Source organism: Pseudophryne corroboree, chromosome 3 (genome assembly GCF_028390025.1).
Source record: "Pseudophryne corroboree isolate aPseCor3 chromosome 3, aPseCor3.hap2, whole genome shotgun sequence".
Lineage (NCBI taxonomy): Eukaryota > Metazoa > Chordata > Amphibia > Anura > Myobatrachidae > Pseudophryne > Pseudophryne corroboree.
The window spans coordinates 664,884,210-664,898,037 of NC_086446.1; the positions used below are offsets into that span (position 1 = coordinate 664,884,210).

General features: G+C 38.6%; 1 protein-coding gene across 14 annotated transcripts in view; it reads left to right on the forward strand.

Annotated features, from left to right (window-relative positions):
* LOC135056544 (deleted in malignant brain tumors 1 protein-like) overlaps window positions 1–13,828 on the forward strand; it is a 244,276-nt gene that overhangs the window by 169,871 nt on the left and 60,577 nt on the right. For 9 of the 14 annotated variants that reach the window (XM_063961862.1, XM_063961864.1, XM_063961866.1 and 6 more), the window contains 4 exons: window positions 3,156–3,173; window positions 5,322–5,339; window positions 7,799–7,816; window positions 11,043–11,060. The exons of 1 other annotated variant lie outside the window; for it this stretch is intronic. In XM_063961862.1, the coding sequence (XP_063817932.1) occupies window positions 3,156–3,173; window positions 5,322–5,339; window positions 7,799–7,816; window positions 11,043–11,060 (72 nt within the window). The remainder of the gene's footprint in view (window positions 1–3,155; window positions 3,174–5,321; window positions 5,340–7,798; window positions 7,817–11,042; window positions 11,061–13,828) is intronic. 4 more of the 14 variants (XM_063961863.1, XM_063961867.1, XM_063961869.1 and 1 more) reach the window with 2 other exon arrangements.

Sequence of the window (13,828 nt, forward strand, 5' to 3'; positions counted from 1 at the left end):
TTTATAATTTACCAGTAAATGCTTTACTTCTAGCACTATTAGAGCAAATCGTAATTTAAAATTCATTCATTCAGAGAATTTTTTTTGCATTTTCATACCTTAGAACAATGGAAATGTTGGTAATTCCACAAATTCAGATGAAATCTTGATACTAATGTGTACTGTTATTTTTAAATCCAATAAAGATAACAACCATTTTCTATTTTCTATTCTAACTTCACAACAAGGCCAACTCCTGCTGGCAAGATAAAACACACTTTAAAATGTATTAAACATTTTTTTGTAGAAATCATGTTTAAACTGTCAGATAAATGGGAAGCTGTGGCAATGGGATCAATAATTCTAATTGGTTCCCATGCCATTCTGTTTTTATATGGTGCTTAAAAGGAAATATTTATTATATACAAGGCAGAAATACGACCTCTTATAAAAAACATTACTAAAATTCCCATGCAAAATTCATCTGAAATGGTTGTTTTACTAATTACTGTTAGTTTCAGCTGGCAATGGATCTGTTAATGCTGAGAATAGTCTATCTATCTATCTATCTATCTATCTATCTATCTATCTATCTATCTATCTTTGTTGGCAGTATGAAGGTAAATTAATTAGTGACACATTGAATCTGGGTTAGGCAGGAAGACAACTAAGGGCTGCAATGGAGACTAAGTGGAGACTCAGTCTGGAAGACTATTGCAGTTAGGACAGGCTGCGGCCTGTGTATCCAGCCCAAGTGGGGATGAGGAAGCTAGTCAGAGCTCAGTGTGCTAGGAAGCCATTGGTGGTCAGGAGGCATGTATCTAAACCAGTAGGAGACAGGGAATAACACCAAAGTCAGTGACTGAGGTTATGTTCCTGAGAAGAAGTAAGGCCAGTGAGCCTTGATGTGAGTAGGCTAGGAAGCCGGAGTTCATACCTGCAGAAGGCATTGAGAAAAATAAACTAAGAGGGTATGTGACTATTTGTGGTTGTCGTGCAAAACAAGGCTGGAAGGAGCCTGTGATACACCTGCATAGAGAACCACACGTAAGTACATTATACTCCTATTTATAATACCTGGAGGTATGTCTATATTTATTAATACAGAAGTGCTTCTGTAAACGTTAACTTTTCTTAAAATGATTCTTTATTTATAACTTACCAGTAAATGCTTCACTTCTAGCACTATTATTGCAAATCTTACCTTAAAATGTCTTTATTCAGAGCATTTATTTGCATTTTTACATACATTAAGAGAATGCAAAATGTCGGTAATTCCACAAATTCAGATTAAAACTTATGCTAATGTGTACTATTATTTTTAAATCCAACAAAGATAACAACCATTTTTATATTTTCTATTCTGACTTCACAGCATGTAACTCCTACTGGCAAAATATACCACACTTTAAAATGTATTTACATTTTTTTCTAGAAATCTAGTTTAAACTGTCAGTTAAATGGAAAGATGTGGTAATGGGATCAAGATTTCTAAATTTTTCCTATGCCAATCATTTTCTATATGTTGATTAAAAGGAAATCCTTAATATACACACCGTAGATCTGACCTCTTATAGAAAACATAACTAAAATTCCCATTCAAAATCTATCTGAAATGGTTGTTGTACTAATTACTATTAGTTTCAACTGCCAATGGATCTGATAATACGGAGTATTATCTATCTATCTACAGTATCTATCTACTGGATCTTTCATGGCAGTATAAATGTAAATAAAGTAGTGATACACAGAATCTGTGTTAGGTAGGAGGGCTCTGTCCACAAAGGGAAGAAAAGGCAGATGTAAGCACAACTAAGGGCTGCAGAGGAGAGTCAGTCTTGAAAACTGTTGCAGTCAGGACAGGCTGTGGCCTGTGTATCCAGCCCAAGTCGGGATAGGGAAGCCAGTCAAAGCTCAGTGTGCTAGAAAGCTATTGGGGGTCAGAAGGCATGTGTCTAAACCTGTTGGAGACAGGGAAGACCACCAAACTGAGTGATTGAGGTTATGTTCCTGAGCAGAAGCCAGGCCAGTGAGCCTTGAATGTTAGTAAACTAGGAAGCTGAAGTTCATACCTTGAGAAGGCAGAGAGAATTAAAAAAAACTAAGAGTACATGTGACTATTTGTGTTTGCCATGTCAAGCCAGGCTGTTGCCAGTGATACACCTGCCAAAAGCAGGCAAGACTTTGAGACTTATATTCAATTGGAGTCAAAACCTGTCGTCTTGTCTGAAAGATAGCAGGTTTCAACTTTTTCAGGTCAGAAGGGTTTCCGACGTATTTAATTCTCCCCTCAGTTTTTCGAGAAGTCAGCAAATTGGACTTTTCGGAACGTATGTGGATCAACGGAATAGCAGCCCATCCGCGTGCTTCTGTCAGAAAATGGTCCAAATCTGACAGATTTTGGCCCCCTTTCTGACAATCTCAATCCAACTTTAATAAAAGTCAGATTGAGGACATCTGATGGGGGAGTGGGGTAGTGGGCTGCAGTGCACTACCTCCAATGGGCATCCCCTGGCCAGTCTCCTCTCTCCTGGAAGTGATGATGAGGATGAGCTGGGAGGAGGACAGGTCAGCAGCTGAGTGCTCTCAGTGCTGTCATCAGCAGTGTAGACGAGCTGGGAGAAGAACTGGACAGCAGCTGAGTGCTGTCAGTAGCAGCACGGACGGGACACCAGGAACGGCCAAATCCAACAGTCGGATTTGGCTCAAATCCGACAGTCGGATTTGGCTCAAATCCGACAGTTGGATTTGTCTGTTCATTGAATAGCCCTGGTCGGATCCACTCCAACAAATGCATATTGGAATGGCTCCAACTTTAATTGAATATACCCTTTTGTGAGAGACTTTATTTGCAGATTAGCTGGCCAAGTTTAATAAGGGAGCAAATAAGTGAGTTAGTGCAGTGAATAGGGGCTAGGCTGTTTGTTGTTTTTGTTTCATTTATGCTGCCAGTAAAGCACTGATTTTATGTATTTAATACTGCAAGTAAAGCACTACTTTCATTTATTTATCTGAAATCCTTATTAAGCACTTGCAGTTCATCTCTTATTTTTGGGAATGTATAGGTTATATAACATGCCTATTCTGCTATGGTAAAATTAAGATAGAGTCAATAATGTTTTGCTTAATATTTTTTCATGAAATATTTATATGTTTTTCACCATTTGGTTCTATAGATGCACAGAGTACCACACGTAAGTGTATTATACCCTTATTAAAAATTCCTGGATGTATGGCTTTATTTATTGATACAGAAGAATTTTCGTAAACATTCATGTTTCTTAAAATTATTCTTTATTTATAATTTACCAGTAAATGCTTCACTTCTAGCACTATTATAGCAAATCTTACCTTAAATTTAATTCATTCAGAGCATTTATTTTAATTTTTTCATACCTTTGGACAATGGAAAATGTTGGTAATTCCACAAATTCAGATTAAATCTTGATACTAATGTGTACTGTTATTTTTAAATCCAACAAAGATAATAACCATTTTCCTATTTTCTATTCTGACTTTACAGCATGGCCAACTCCTACTGGCAAAATATACCACACTTTAAAATGTATTTACATATTTTTTTTCTAGAAATCTAGTTTAAACTGTCAGTTTAATGGGAAGATGTGGCAATGGGATCAACAATTCAAAATGTTTCCCATGCCAATCATTTTCTATATGGTGATTAAAAAGAAATCTGTAATATACACAAAGTAGATCCGGCCTCTTATATAAAACATAACTAAAATTCCCATTCAAAATGTATCTGAAATGGTTGTTGTACTAATTACTATTAGTTTCAACTGGCAATGGATCTGTTAATACTGAGATTATTCTATCTGTCTATCTATCTATCTATCTATCTATCTATCTATCTTTCATGGCAGTATAAATGTAAATTAATTAGTGACACATAGAATCTGTGTTAGGTAGGAAAGCTCTATCCACGCAGGGAAGAAAAGGCAGATGTAAGCACAACTAAGGGCTGCAGAGGAGAGTCAGTCTGGAAGACTGTTGCAGTCAGGACAGGCTGTAGCCTGTGTATCCAGCCAGAGTCGGGATGGGGAAGTTAGTCAGAGCTCAGTATGCTAGAAAGCCATTGGGGGTCAGGAGGCATGTGTCTAAACCTGTTGGAGACAGGGAAGACCATTAAACTGAGTGACTGAGGTTATGTTCCTGAGAAGAAGCCAGGCCAGTAAGCCTTGAATGTTGGTAAACTAGGAAGCTAGAGTTCATACCTTGAGAATACAGAGAGAATAAAAAAACTAAGAGTGCATGTGACTATTTGTGTTTGCCATGTCAAGCCAGGCTGTTGCCATTGATACACTTGCAAAAATCATGCAAGACTTTGAGACTTTGGGGTATATTCATTTGGAGTCGAAACCTGCCGTCTTGTCGGAAAGATGGCAGATTTTGACTTTTTCAGGTCAGAAAGGGTTCCGACCTATTCAATTCTCCCCTCAGTTTTCAAAGAATTTGGCAAATTCGATCTGTCGGAAAAAATGTGGATCAGCGGAATAGCCGCCGATCCGCGTGCTTCTGTCAGAAAATGGGCCAAAGCCAACAGATTTTGTCCCCCTTTCTGACAATCTCAATCCAACTTTAATAAAGTCAGATTGAGGACATCTGATGGGGGAGTGGGGTAGTGGGCTGCAGTGCACTACCTCCAATGGGCATCCACTGGCCAGGCTCCTCTCTCCTGGAAGTGATGATAAGGACGAGCTGGGAGGAGGACGGGTCAGCAGCTGAGTGCTCTCAGTGCTGTCATCAGCAGTGTGGACGAGCTGGGAGAAGAACGGGACAGCAGCTGAGTGCTGTCAGTAGCAGCACGGACGGGACTCCAGGAACGGCCAAATCCAACAGTCGGAATTGGCTCAAATCCGACAGTCGGATTTGGCTCAAATCCGACAGTTGGATTTGTCTGTTCATTGAATAGCCCTTGTCGGATCCATTCCGACAAATGCATGTCGGAATGGCTCCAACTTTAATTGAATATACCCTTTTGTGAGAGACTTTGTTTGCAGATTAGCTGGCCAAGTTTAATAAGGGAGCAAATAAGTGAGTTAGTGCAGTGAATAGGGGCTAGGCTGTTTGTTGTTTTTGTTTCATTTATGCTGCCATTAAAGCACTGATTTTATGTATTTAATACTGCAAGTAAAGCACTACTTTCATTTATTTATCTGAAATCCTTATTAAGCACTTGCAGTTTATCTCTTATTTTTGGGAATGTACTGGTTATATAACATGCCTATTCTACTATGGTAAAACTAAGATAGAGTCAATAATGTTTTGCTTAATATTTTTTCATGAAATATTTATATGTTTTTCACCATTTGGTTCTATAGATGCACAGAGTACCACACGTAAGTGTATTATACCCTTATTAAAAATTCCTGGATGTATGGCTTTATTTATTGATACAGAAGTATTTTCGTAAACATTCATGTTTCTTAAAATTATTCTTTATTTATAATTTACCAGTAAATGCTTCACTTCTAGCACTATTATAGCAAATCTTACCTTAAAATTCATTCATTCAGAGCATTTATTTTAATTTTTTCATACCTTAGGACAATGGAAAATGTTGGTAATTCCACAAATTCAGATTAAATCTTGATACTAATGTGTACTGTTATTTTTAAATCCAACAAAGATAATAAACATTTTCCTATTTTCTATTCTGACTTTACAGCATGGCCAACTCCTACTGGCAAAATATACCACACTTTAAATTGTATTTACATATTTTTTTCTAGAAATCTAGTTTAAACTGTCAGTTTAATGGGAAGATGTGGCAATGGGATCAACAATTCAAAATGTTTCCCATGCCAATCATTTTCTATATGGTGATTAAAAAGAAATCTGTAATATACACACAGTAGATCCGGCCTCTTATATAAAACATAACTAAAATTCCCATTCAAAATTTATCTGAAATGGTTGTTGTACTAACTACTATTAGTTTCAACTGGCAATGGATCTGTTAATACTGAGATTATTCTATCTGTCTATCTATCTATCTATCTATATTTCTTTCATGGCAGTATAAATGTAAATTAATTAGTGACACATAGAATCTGTGTTAGGTAGGAAAGCTCTATCCACGCAGGGAAGAAAAGGCAGATGTAAGCACAACTAAGGGCTGCAGAGGAGAGTCAGTCTGGATGACTGTTGCAGTCAGGACAGGCTGTGGCCTGTGTATCCAGCCCAAGTCGGGATGGGGAGTTAGTCAGAGCTCAGTATGCTAGAAAGCCATTGGGGGTCAGGAGGCATGTGTCTAAACCTGTTGGGGACAGGGAAGACCACCAAACTGAGTGACTAAGGTTATGTTCCTGAGAAGAAGCCAGGCCAGTAAGCCTTGAATGTTGGTAAACTAGGAAGCTGGAGTTCATACCTTGAGAATACAGAGAGAATAAAAAAACTAAGAGTGCATGTGACTATTTGTGTTTGCCATGTCAAGCCAGGCTGTTGCCATTGATACACTTGCAAAAAGCAGGCAAGACTTTGAGACTTTGGGGTATATTCAATTGGAGTCGAAACCTGACATCTTGTCGGAAAGATGGCAGATTTTGACTTTTTCAGGTCAGAAAGGGTTCCGACCTATTCAATTCTCCGCTCAGTTTTCAAAGAATTTGGCAAATTCGATCTGTTGGAAAGTATGTGGATCAGCGGAATAGCTGCCGATCCGCGTGCTTCTGTCAGAAAATGGGCCAAAGCCAACAGATTTTGTCCCCCTTTCTGACAATCTCAATCCAACTTTAATAAAAGTCAGATTGAGGACATCTGACGGGGGAGTAAGTGGCGGACTGCAGTGCACTACCTCCAATGGGCGTCCCTCTATCCATGCTCCTCTCACCCGGCAGCAATGATGAACTGGGAGGAAATCAGGACAGCACCTGAGTGCTGTCAGTGCCGTAATCAGCAGTGCGGACGAGCTCTGAAAAGGACGGGACAGCAGCTGAGTGCTGTCAATACTGTCAGCAGCAGCACAGAGGGGACACCGGGAATGGCCAAATCCAACAGTCGGATTTCGCTCAGTGCACTACCTCCAATGGGCATCCCCCTGGCCTGGCTCCTCTTTCCCGACAGCAATGATGAGGACGAGCTGGTAGAAGGATGGTACAGCAGCTAAGTGTTGTCAGTGCTATCAGCAGCAGCATGGAGGGGACACCGGGAATGGCCAAATCCAACAGTCGGATTTCGCTCAGTGCACTACCTCCAATGGGCATCCCCCTGGCCTGGCTCCTCTTTCCCGACAGCAATGATGAGGACGAGCTGGGAGAAGGATGGTACAGCAGCTAAGTGTTGTCAGTGCTGTCAGCAGCAGCATGGAGGGGACACCGGGAATGGCCAAATCCAACAGTCGGATTTGACTCAAATCCGACAGTTGGATTTATCTGTTCATTGAATAGCCCTTGTCGGATCAATTCCGACAAATGCATGACGGAATGGAACCAACTTTAATTGGATATACCCCATTTGTGAGAGGCTTTGTTTGCAGATTAGCTGGCCAAGTATAATGAGGGAGCAAATAAGTGAGTTACTGCAGTGAATGGGGGCTAGGCTGTTTTGTTGTTTTTGTTTTATTTATACTGTCAGTAAAGCACTGTTTTTTTTATTTAATACTGCAAGTAAAGCAACACTTTCATTTATTTATCTGAAATCCTTATTAAGCACTTGCAGTTCATCTCTTATTTTTGGGAATGTATAGGTTATATAACATGCCTATTCTGCTATGGTAAAATGAAGATAGAGTCAATAATGTTTTGCTTAATCATTTTGAATGAAATATTTATATGTTTTTCACTATTTGGTTCTATAGCTGCACAGACTACCACATGTAAGTGTTTTATACTCTTATTACAAAATTCCTGGATGTATGGCTTTTTTTATTGATAAGAAGTATTTTCATAAAGATAAATTTTTCTTAAAATGATTCTTTATTTATAATTTACCAGTAAATGCTTTACTTCTAGCACTATTAGAGCAAATCGTAATTTAAAATTCATTCATTCAGAGAATTTTTTTTGCATTTTCATACCTTAGAACAATGGAAATGTTGGTAATTCCACAAATTCAGATGAAATCTTGATACTAATGTGTACTGTTATTTTTAAATCCAACAAAGATAACAACCATTTTCTATTTTCTATTCTAACTTCACAACAAGGCCAACTCCTGCTGGCAAGATAAAACACACTTTAAAATGTATTAAACATTTTTTTGTAGAAATCATGTTTAAACTGTCAGATAAATGGGAAGCTGTGGCAATGGGATCAATAATTCTAATTGGTTCCCATGCCATTCTGTTTTTATATGGTGCTTAAAAGGAAATATTTATTATATACAAGGCAGAAATACGACCTCTTATAAAAAACATTACTAAAATTCCCATGCAAAATTCATCTGAAATGGTTGTTGTACTAATTACTGTTAGTTTCAGCTGGCAATGGATCTGTTAATGCTGAGAATAGAATAGTCTATCTATCTATCTTTGTTGGCAGTATGAAGGTAAATTAATTAGTGACACATTGAATCTGGGTTAGGCAGGAAGACAACTAAGGGCTGCAATGGAGACTAAGTGGAGACTCAGTCTGGAAGACTATTGCAGTTAGGACAGGCTGCGGCCTGTGTATCCAGCCCAAGTGGGGATGAGGAAGCTAGTCAGAGCTCAGTGTGCTAGGAAGCCATTGGTGGTCAGGAGGCATGTATCTAAACCAGTAGGAGACAGGGAATAACACCAAAGTCAGTGACTGAGGTTATGTTCCTGAGAAGAAGTCAGGCCAGTGAGCCTTGATGTGAGTAGGCTAGGAAGCCGGAGTTCATACCTGCAGAAGGCATTGAGAAAAATAAACTAAGAGGGTATGTGACTATTTGTGGTTGTCGTGCAAAACAAGGCTGGAAGGAGCCTGTGATACACCTGCATAGAGAACCACACGTAAGTACATTATACTCCTATTTATAATACCTGGAGGTATGTCTATATTTATTAATACAGAAGTGCTTCTGTAAACGTTAACTTTTCTTAAAATGATTCTTTATTTATAATTTACCAGTAAATGCTTCACTTCTAGCACTATTATTGCAAATCTTACCTTAAAATGTCTTTATTCAGAGCATTTATTTGCATTTTTACATACATTAAGAGAATGCAAAATGTCGGTAATTCCACAAATTCAGATTAAAACTTATGCTAATGTGTACTATTATTTTTAAATCCAACAAAGATAACAACCATTTTTATATTTTCTATTCTGACTTCACAGCATGTAACTCCTACTGGCAAAATATACCACACTTTAAAATGTATTTACATTTTTTTCTAGAAATCTAGTTTAAACTGTCAGTTAAATGGAAAGATGTGGTAATGGGACAAGATTTCTAAATTTTTCCTATGCCAATCATTTTCTATATGTTGATTAAAAGGAAATCCTTAATATACACACCGTAGATCTGACCTCTTATAGAAAACATAACTAAAATTCCCATTCAAAATCTATCTGAAATGGTTGTTGTACTAATTACTATTAGTTTCAACTGCCAATGGATCTGATAATACGGAGTATTATCTATCTATCTACAGTATCTATCTACTGGATCTTTCATGGCAGTATAAATGTAAATTAAGTAGTGACACATAGAATCTGTGTTAGGTAGGAGGGCTCTGTCCACAAAGGGAAGAAAAAGCATATGTAAGCACAACTAAGGGCTGCAGAGGAGAGTCAGTCTTGAAAACTGTTGCAGTCAGGACAGGCTGTGGCCTGTGTATCCAGCCCAAGTCGGGATAGGGAAGCCAGTCAAAGCTCAGTGTGCTAGAAAGCTATTGGGGGTCAGAAGGCATGTGTCTAAACCTGTTGGAGACAGGGAAGACTACCAAACTGAGTGATTGAGGTTATGTTCCTGAGCAGAAGCCAGGCCAGTGAGCCTTGAATGTTAGTAAACTAGGAAGCTGAAGTTCATACCTTGAGAAGGCAGAGAGAATAAAAAAAAACTAAGAGTACATGTGACTATTTGTGTTTGCCATGTCAAGCCAGGCTGTTGCCAGTGATACACCTGCCAAAAGCAGGCAAGACTTTGAGACTTATATTCAATTGGAGTCAAAACCTGTCGTCTTGTCTGAAAGATAGCAGGTTTCAACTTTTTCAGGTCAGAAGGGTTTCCGACGTATTTAATTCTCCCCTCAGTTTTTCGAGAAGTCAGCAAATTGGACTTTTCGGAACGTATGTGGATCAACGGAATAGCCGCCGATCCGCGTGCTTCTGTCAGAAAATGGTCCAAATCTGACAGATTTTGGCCCCCTTTCTGAAAATCTCAATCCAACTTTAATAAAAGTCAGATTGAGGACATCTGATGGGGGAGTGGGGTAGTGGGCTGCAGTGCACTACCTCCAGTGGGCATCCCCTGGCCAGTCTCCTCTCTCCTGGAAGTGATGATGAGGATGAGCTGGGAGGAGGACAGGTGAGCAGCTGAGTGCTCTCAGTGCTGTCATCAGCAGTGTGGACGAGCTGGGAGATGAACTGGACAGCAGCTGAGTGCTGTCAGTAGCAGCACGGACGGGAAACCAGGAACGACCAAATCCGACAGTCGGATTTGGCTCAAATCCGACAGTCGGATTTGGCTCAAATCCGACAGTTGGATTTGTCTGTTCATTGAATAGCCCTTGTCGGATCCACTCCAACAAATGCATATTGGAATGGCTCCAACTTTAATTGAATATACCCTTTTGTGAGAGACTTTGTTTGCAGATTAGCTGGCCAAGTTTAATAAGGGAGCAAATAAGTGAGTTAGTGCAGTGAATAGGGGCTAGGCTGTTTGTTGTTTTTGTTTCATTTATGCTGCCAGTAAAGCACTGATTTTATTTATTTAATACTGCAAGTAAAGCACTACTTTCATTTATTTATCTGAAATCCTTATTAAGCATTTGCAGTTTATCTCTTATTTTTGGGAATGTATAGGTTATATAACATGCCTATTCTGCTATGGTAAAATTAAGATAGAGTCAATAATGTTTTGCTTAATATTTTTTAATGAAATATTTATATGTTTTTCACCATTTGGTTCTATAGATGCACAGAGTACCACACGTAAGTGTATTATACCCTTATTAAAAATTCCTGGATGTATGGCTTTATTTATTGATACAGAAGTATTTTCGTAAACATTCATGTTTCTTAAAATTATTCTTTATAATTTACCAGTAAATGCTTCACTTCTAGCACTATTATAGCAAATCTTACCTTAAAATTAATTCATTCAGAGCATTTATTTTAATTTTTTCATACCTTAGGACAATGGAAAATGTTGGTAATTCCACAAATGCAGATGAAATCTTGATACTAATGTGTACTGTTATTTTTAAATCCAACAAAGATAGCAACCTTTTTCCTATTTTCTATTCTGACTTTACAGCATGGCCAACTCCTACTGTCAAAATATACCACACTTTAAAATGTATTTACATTTTTTTCTAGAAATCTAGTTTAAACTGTCAGTTTAATGGGAAGATGTGGCAATGGAATCAAGAATTCAAAATGTTTCCCATGCCAATCATTTTCTATATGGTGATTAAAAAGAAATCCGTAATATACACAAAGTAGATCCGGCCGCTTATATAAACACATAACTAAAATTCCCATTCAAAATTTATCTGAAATGGTTGTTGTACTAATTACTATTAGTTTCAACTGGCAATGGATCTGTTAATACTGAGATTATTCTATCTGTCTATCTATCTATCTATCTATCTATCTATCTATCTATCTATCTATCTATCTATCTTTCATGGCAGTATAAATGTAAATTAAGTAGTGACACATAGAATCTGTGTTAGGTAGGAGGGCTCTATCCACGCAGGGAAGAAAAGACAGATGTAAGCACAACTAAGGGCTGCAGAGGAGAGTCAGTCTGGTAGACTGTTGCAGCCAAGACAGGCTGTGGCCTGTGTATCCAGCCCAAGTCGGGATGGGGAAGCTAGTCAGAGCCCAGTATGCTAGAAAGCCATTGGGGGTCAGGAGGCATGTGTATAAACCTGTTGGAGACAGGGAAGACCACCAAACTGAGTGACTGAGGTTATGTTCCTGAGAAGAAGCCAGGCCAGTGATCCTTGAATGTTAGTAAACTAGGAAGCTGGAGTTCATACCTTGAGAAGGCAGAGAGAATAAAAAAACTAAGAGTACATGTGACTATTTGTGTTTGCCATGCGAAACCATACTGGATGGAGCCTGTTATACAAATGCATAAAGAACCACACGTAAGTAAATTATACTCTTATTAAACATATCTGGAGGTATGTCTTAATTTATTAATACAGAAGTGCTTCCGGAAACATTCACTTTTCTTAAAATGATTATTTATAATTTACCAGTAAATGCTTCACTTCTAGCACTATTATTGCAAATCTTACCTTAAAATGTATTCATTCCGAGCATTTATTTGCATTTTTTCATACATTAGGAGAATGCAAAATGTTGGTAATTCCACAAATTCAGATTAAAATTTATGCTAATGTGTACTATTATTTTTAAATCCAACAAAGAAAACAACCATTTTTATATTTTCTATTCTGACTTCACAGCATGGCCAACTCTTACTGGCAAAATATACCACACTTTAAAATGTATTTACATTTTTTTTTCTAGAAATCTAGTTTAAACTGTTAGTTAAATGGGAAGATGTGACAATGGGATCAAGAATTCTAAATGTTTCCCATGAAAATAATTTTCTATATGTTATTAAAAGGAAATTCCTAATATACACAAAGTAGATCTGGCCTCTTATATAAAACATAACTAAAATTCCCATTCAAAATTGATCTGAAATGGTTGTTGTAATAATTACTATTAGTTTCAACTGGCAATGGATCTGTTAATACTGAGAATATTCTATCTATCTATCTTTCATTGAATGTTAGTAAACTAGGAAGCTGGAGTTCATACCTTGATAAGGCAGAGAGAATAAAAAAAACTGAGAGTTCATGTGACTATTTGTGTTTGCCATGTCAAGCCAGGCTGTTGCCAGTGATACACCTGCAAAAAGCAGGCAAGACTTTGAGACCTTGGGGTATATTCAATTGGAGTCGAAACCTGCCATCTTGTCGGAAAGATGGCAGATTTCGACTTTTTCAGGTCAGAAAGGGTTCCGACCTATTCAATTCTCCCCTCAGTTTTCAAAGAATTTGGCAAATTCGATCTGTCGGAAAGTATGTGGATCAGCGGAATAGCCGCCGATCCGCGTGCTTCTGTCAGAAAATGGGGCAAAGCCAACAGATTTTGTCCCCCTTTCTGACAATCTCAATCCAACTTTAATAAAAGTCAGATTGAGGACATCTGACGGGGGAGTAAGTGGCGGACAGCAGTGCACAACCTCCAATGGGCGTCCCTCTACCCATGCTCCTCTCACCCGGTAGCAATGATGAGGATGAGCTGTGAGGAAATCAGGACAGCAGCTGAGTGCTGTCAGTGCTGTAATCAGCAGTGCGGACAAGCTGGGAAAAGGACGGGACAGCAGCTGAGTGCTGTCAATACTGTCAGCAGCAGCACAGAGGGGACACCGGGAATGGCCAAATCCAACAGTCGGATTTCGCTCAGTGCACTACCTCCAATGGGCGTCCCCCTGGCCTGGCTCCTCTCTCCCGGCAGCGATGATGAGGACGAGCTGGTAGAAGGATGGTACAGCAGCTAAGTGTTGTTAGTGCTGTCAGTAGCAGCATGGAGGGGACAACGGGAACGGCCAAATCCAACAGTCGGATTTTGCTCAAATCCGACAGTTGAATTTATCTGTTCATTGAATAGCCCTTGTCGGATAAATTCCGACAAATGCATGACGGAATGGAACCAACTTTAATTGGATATAC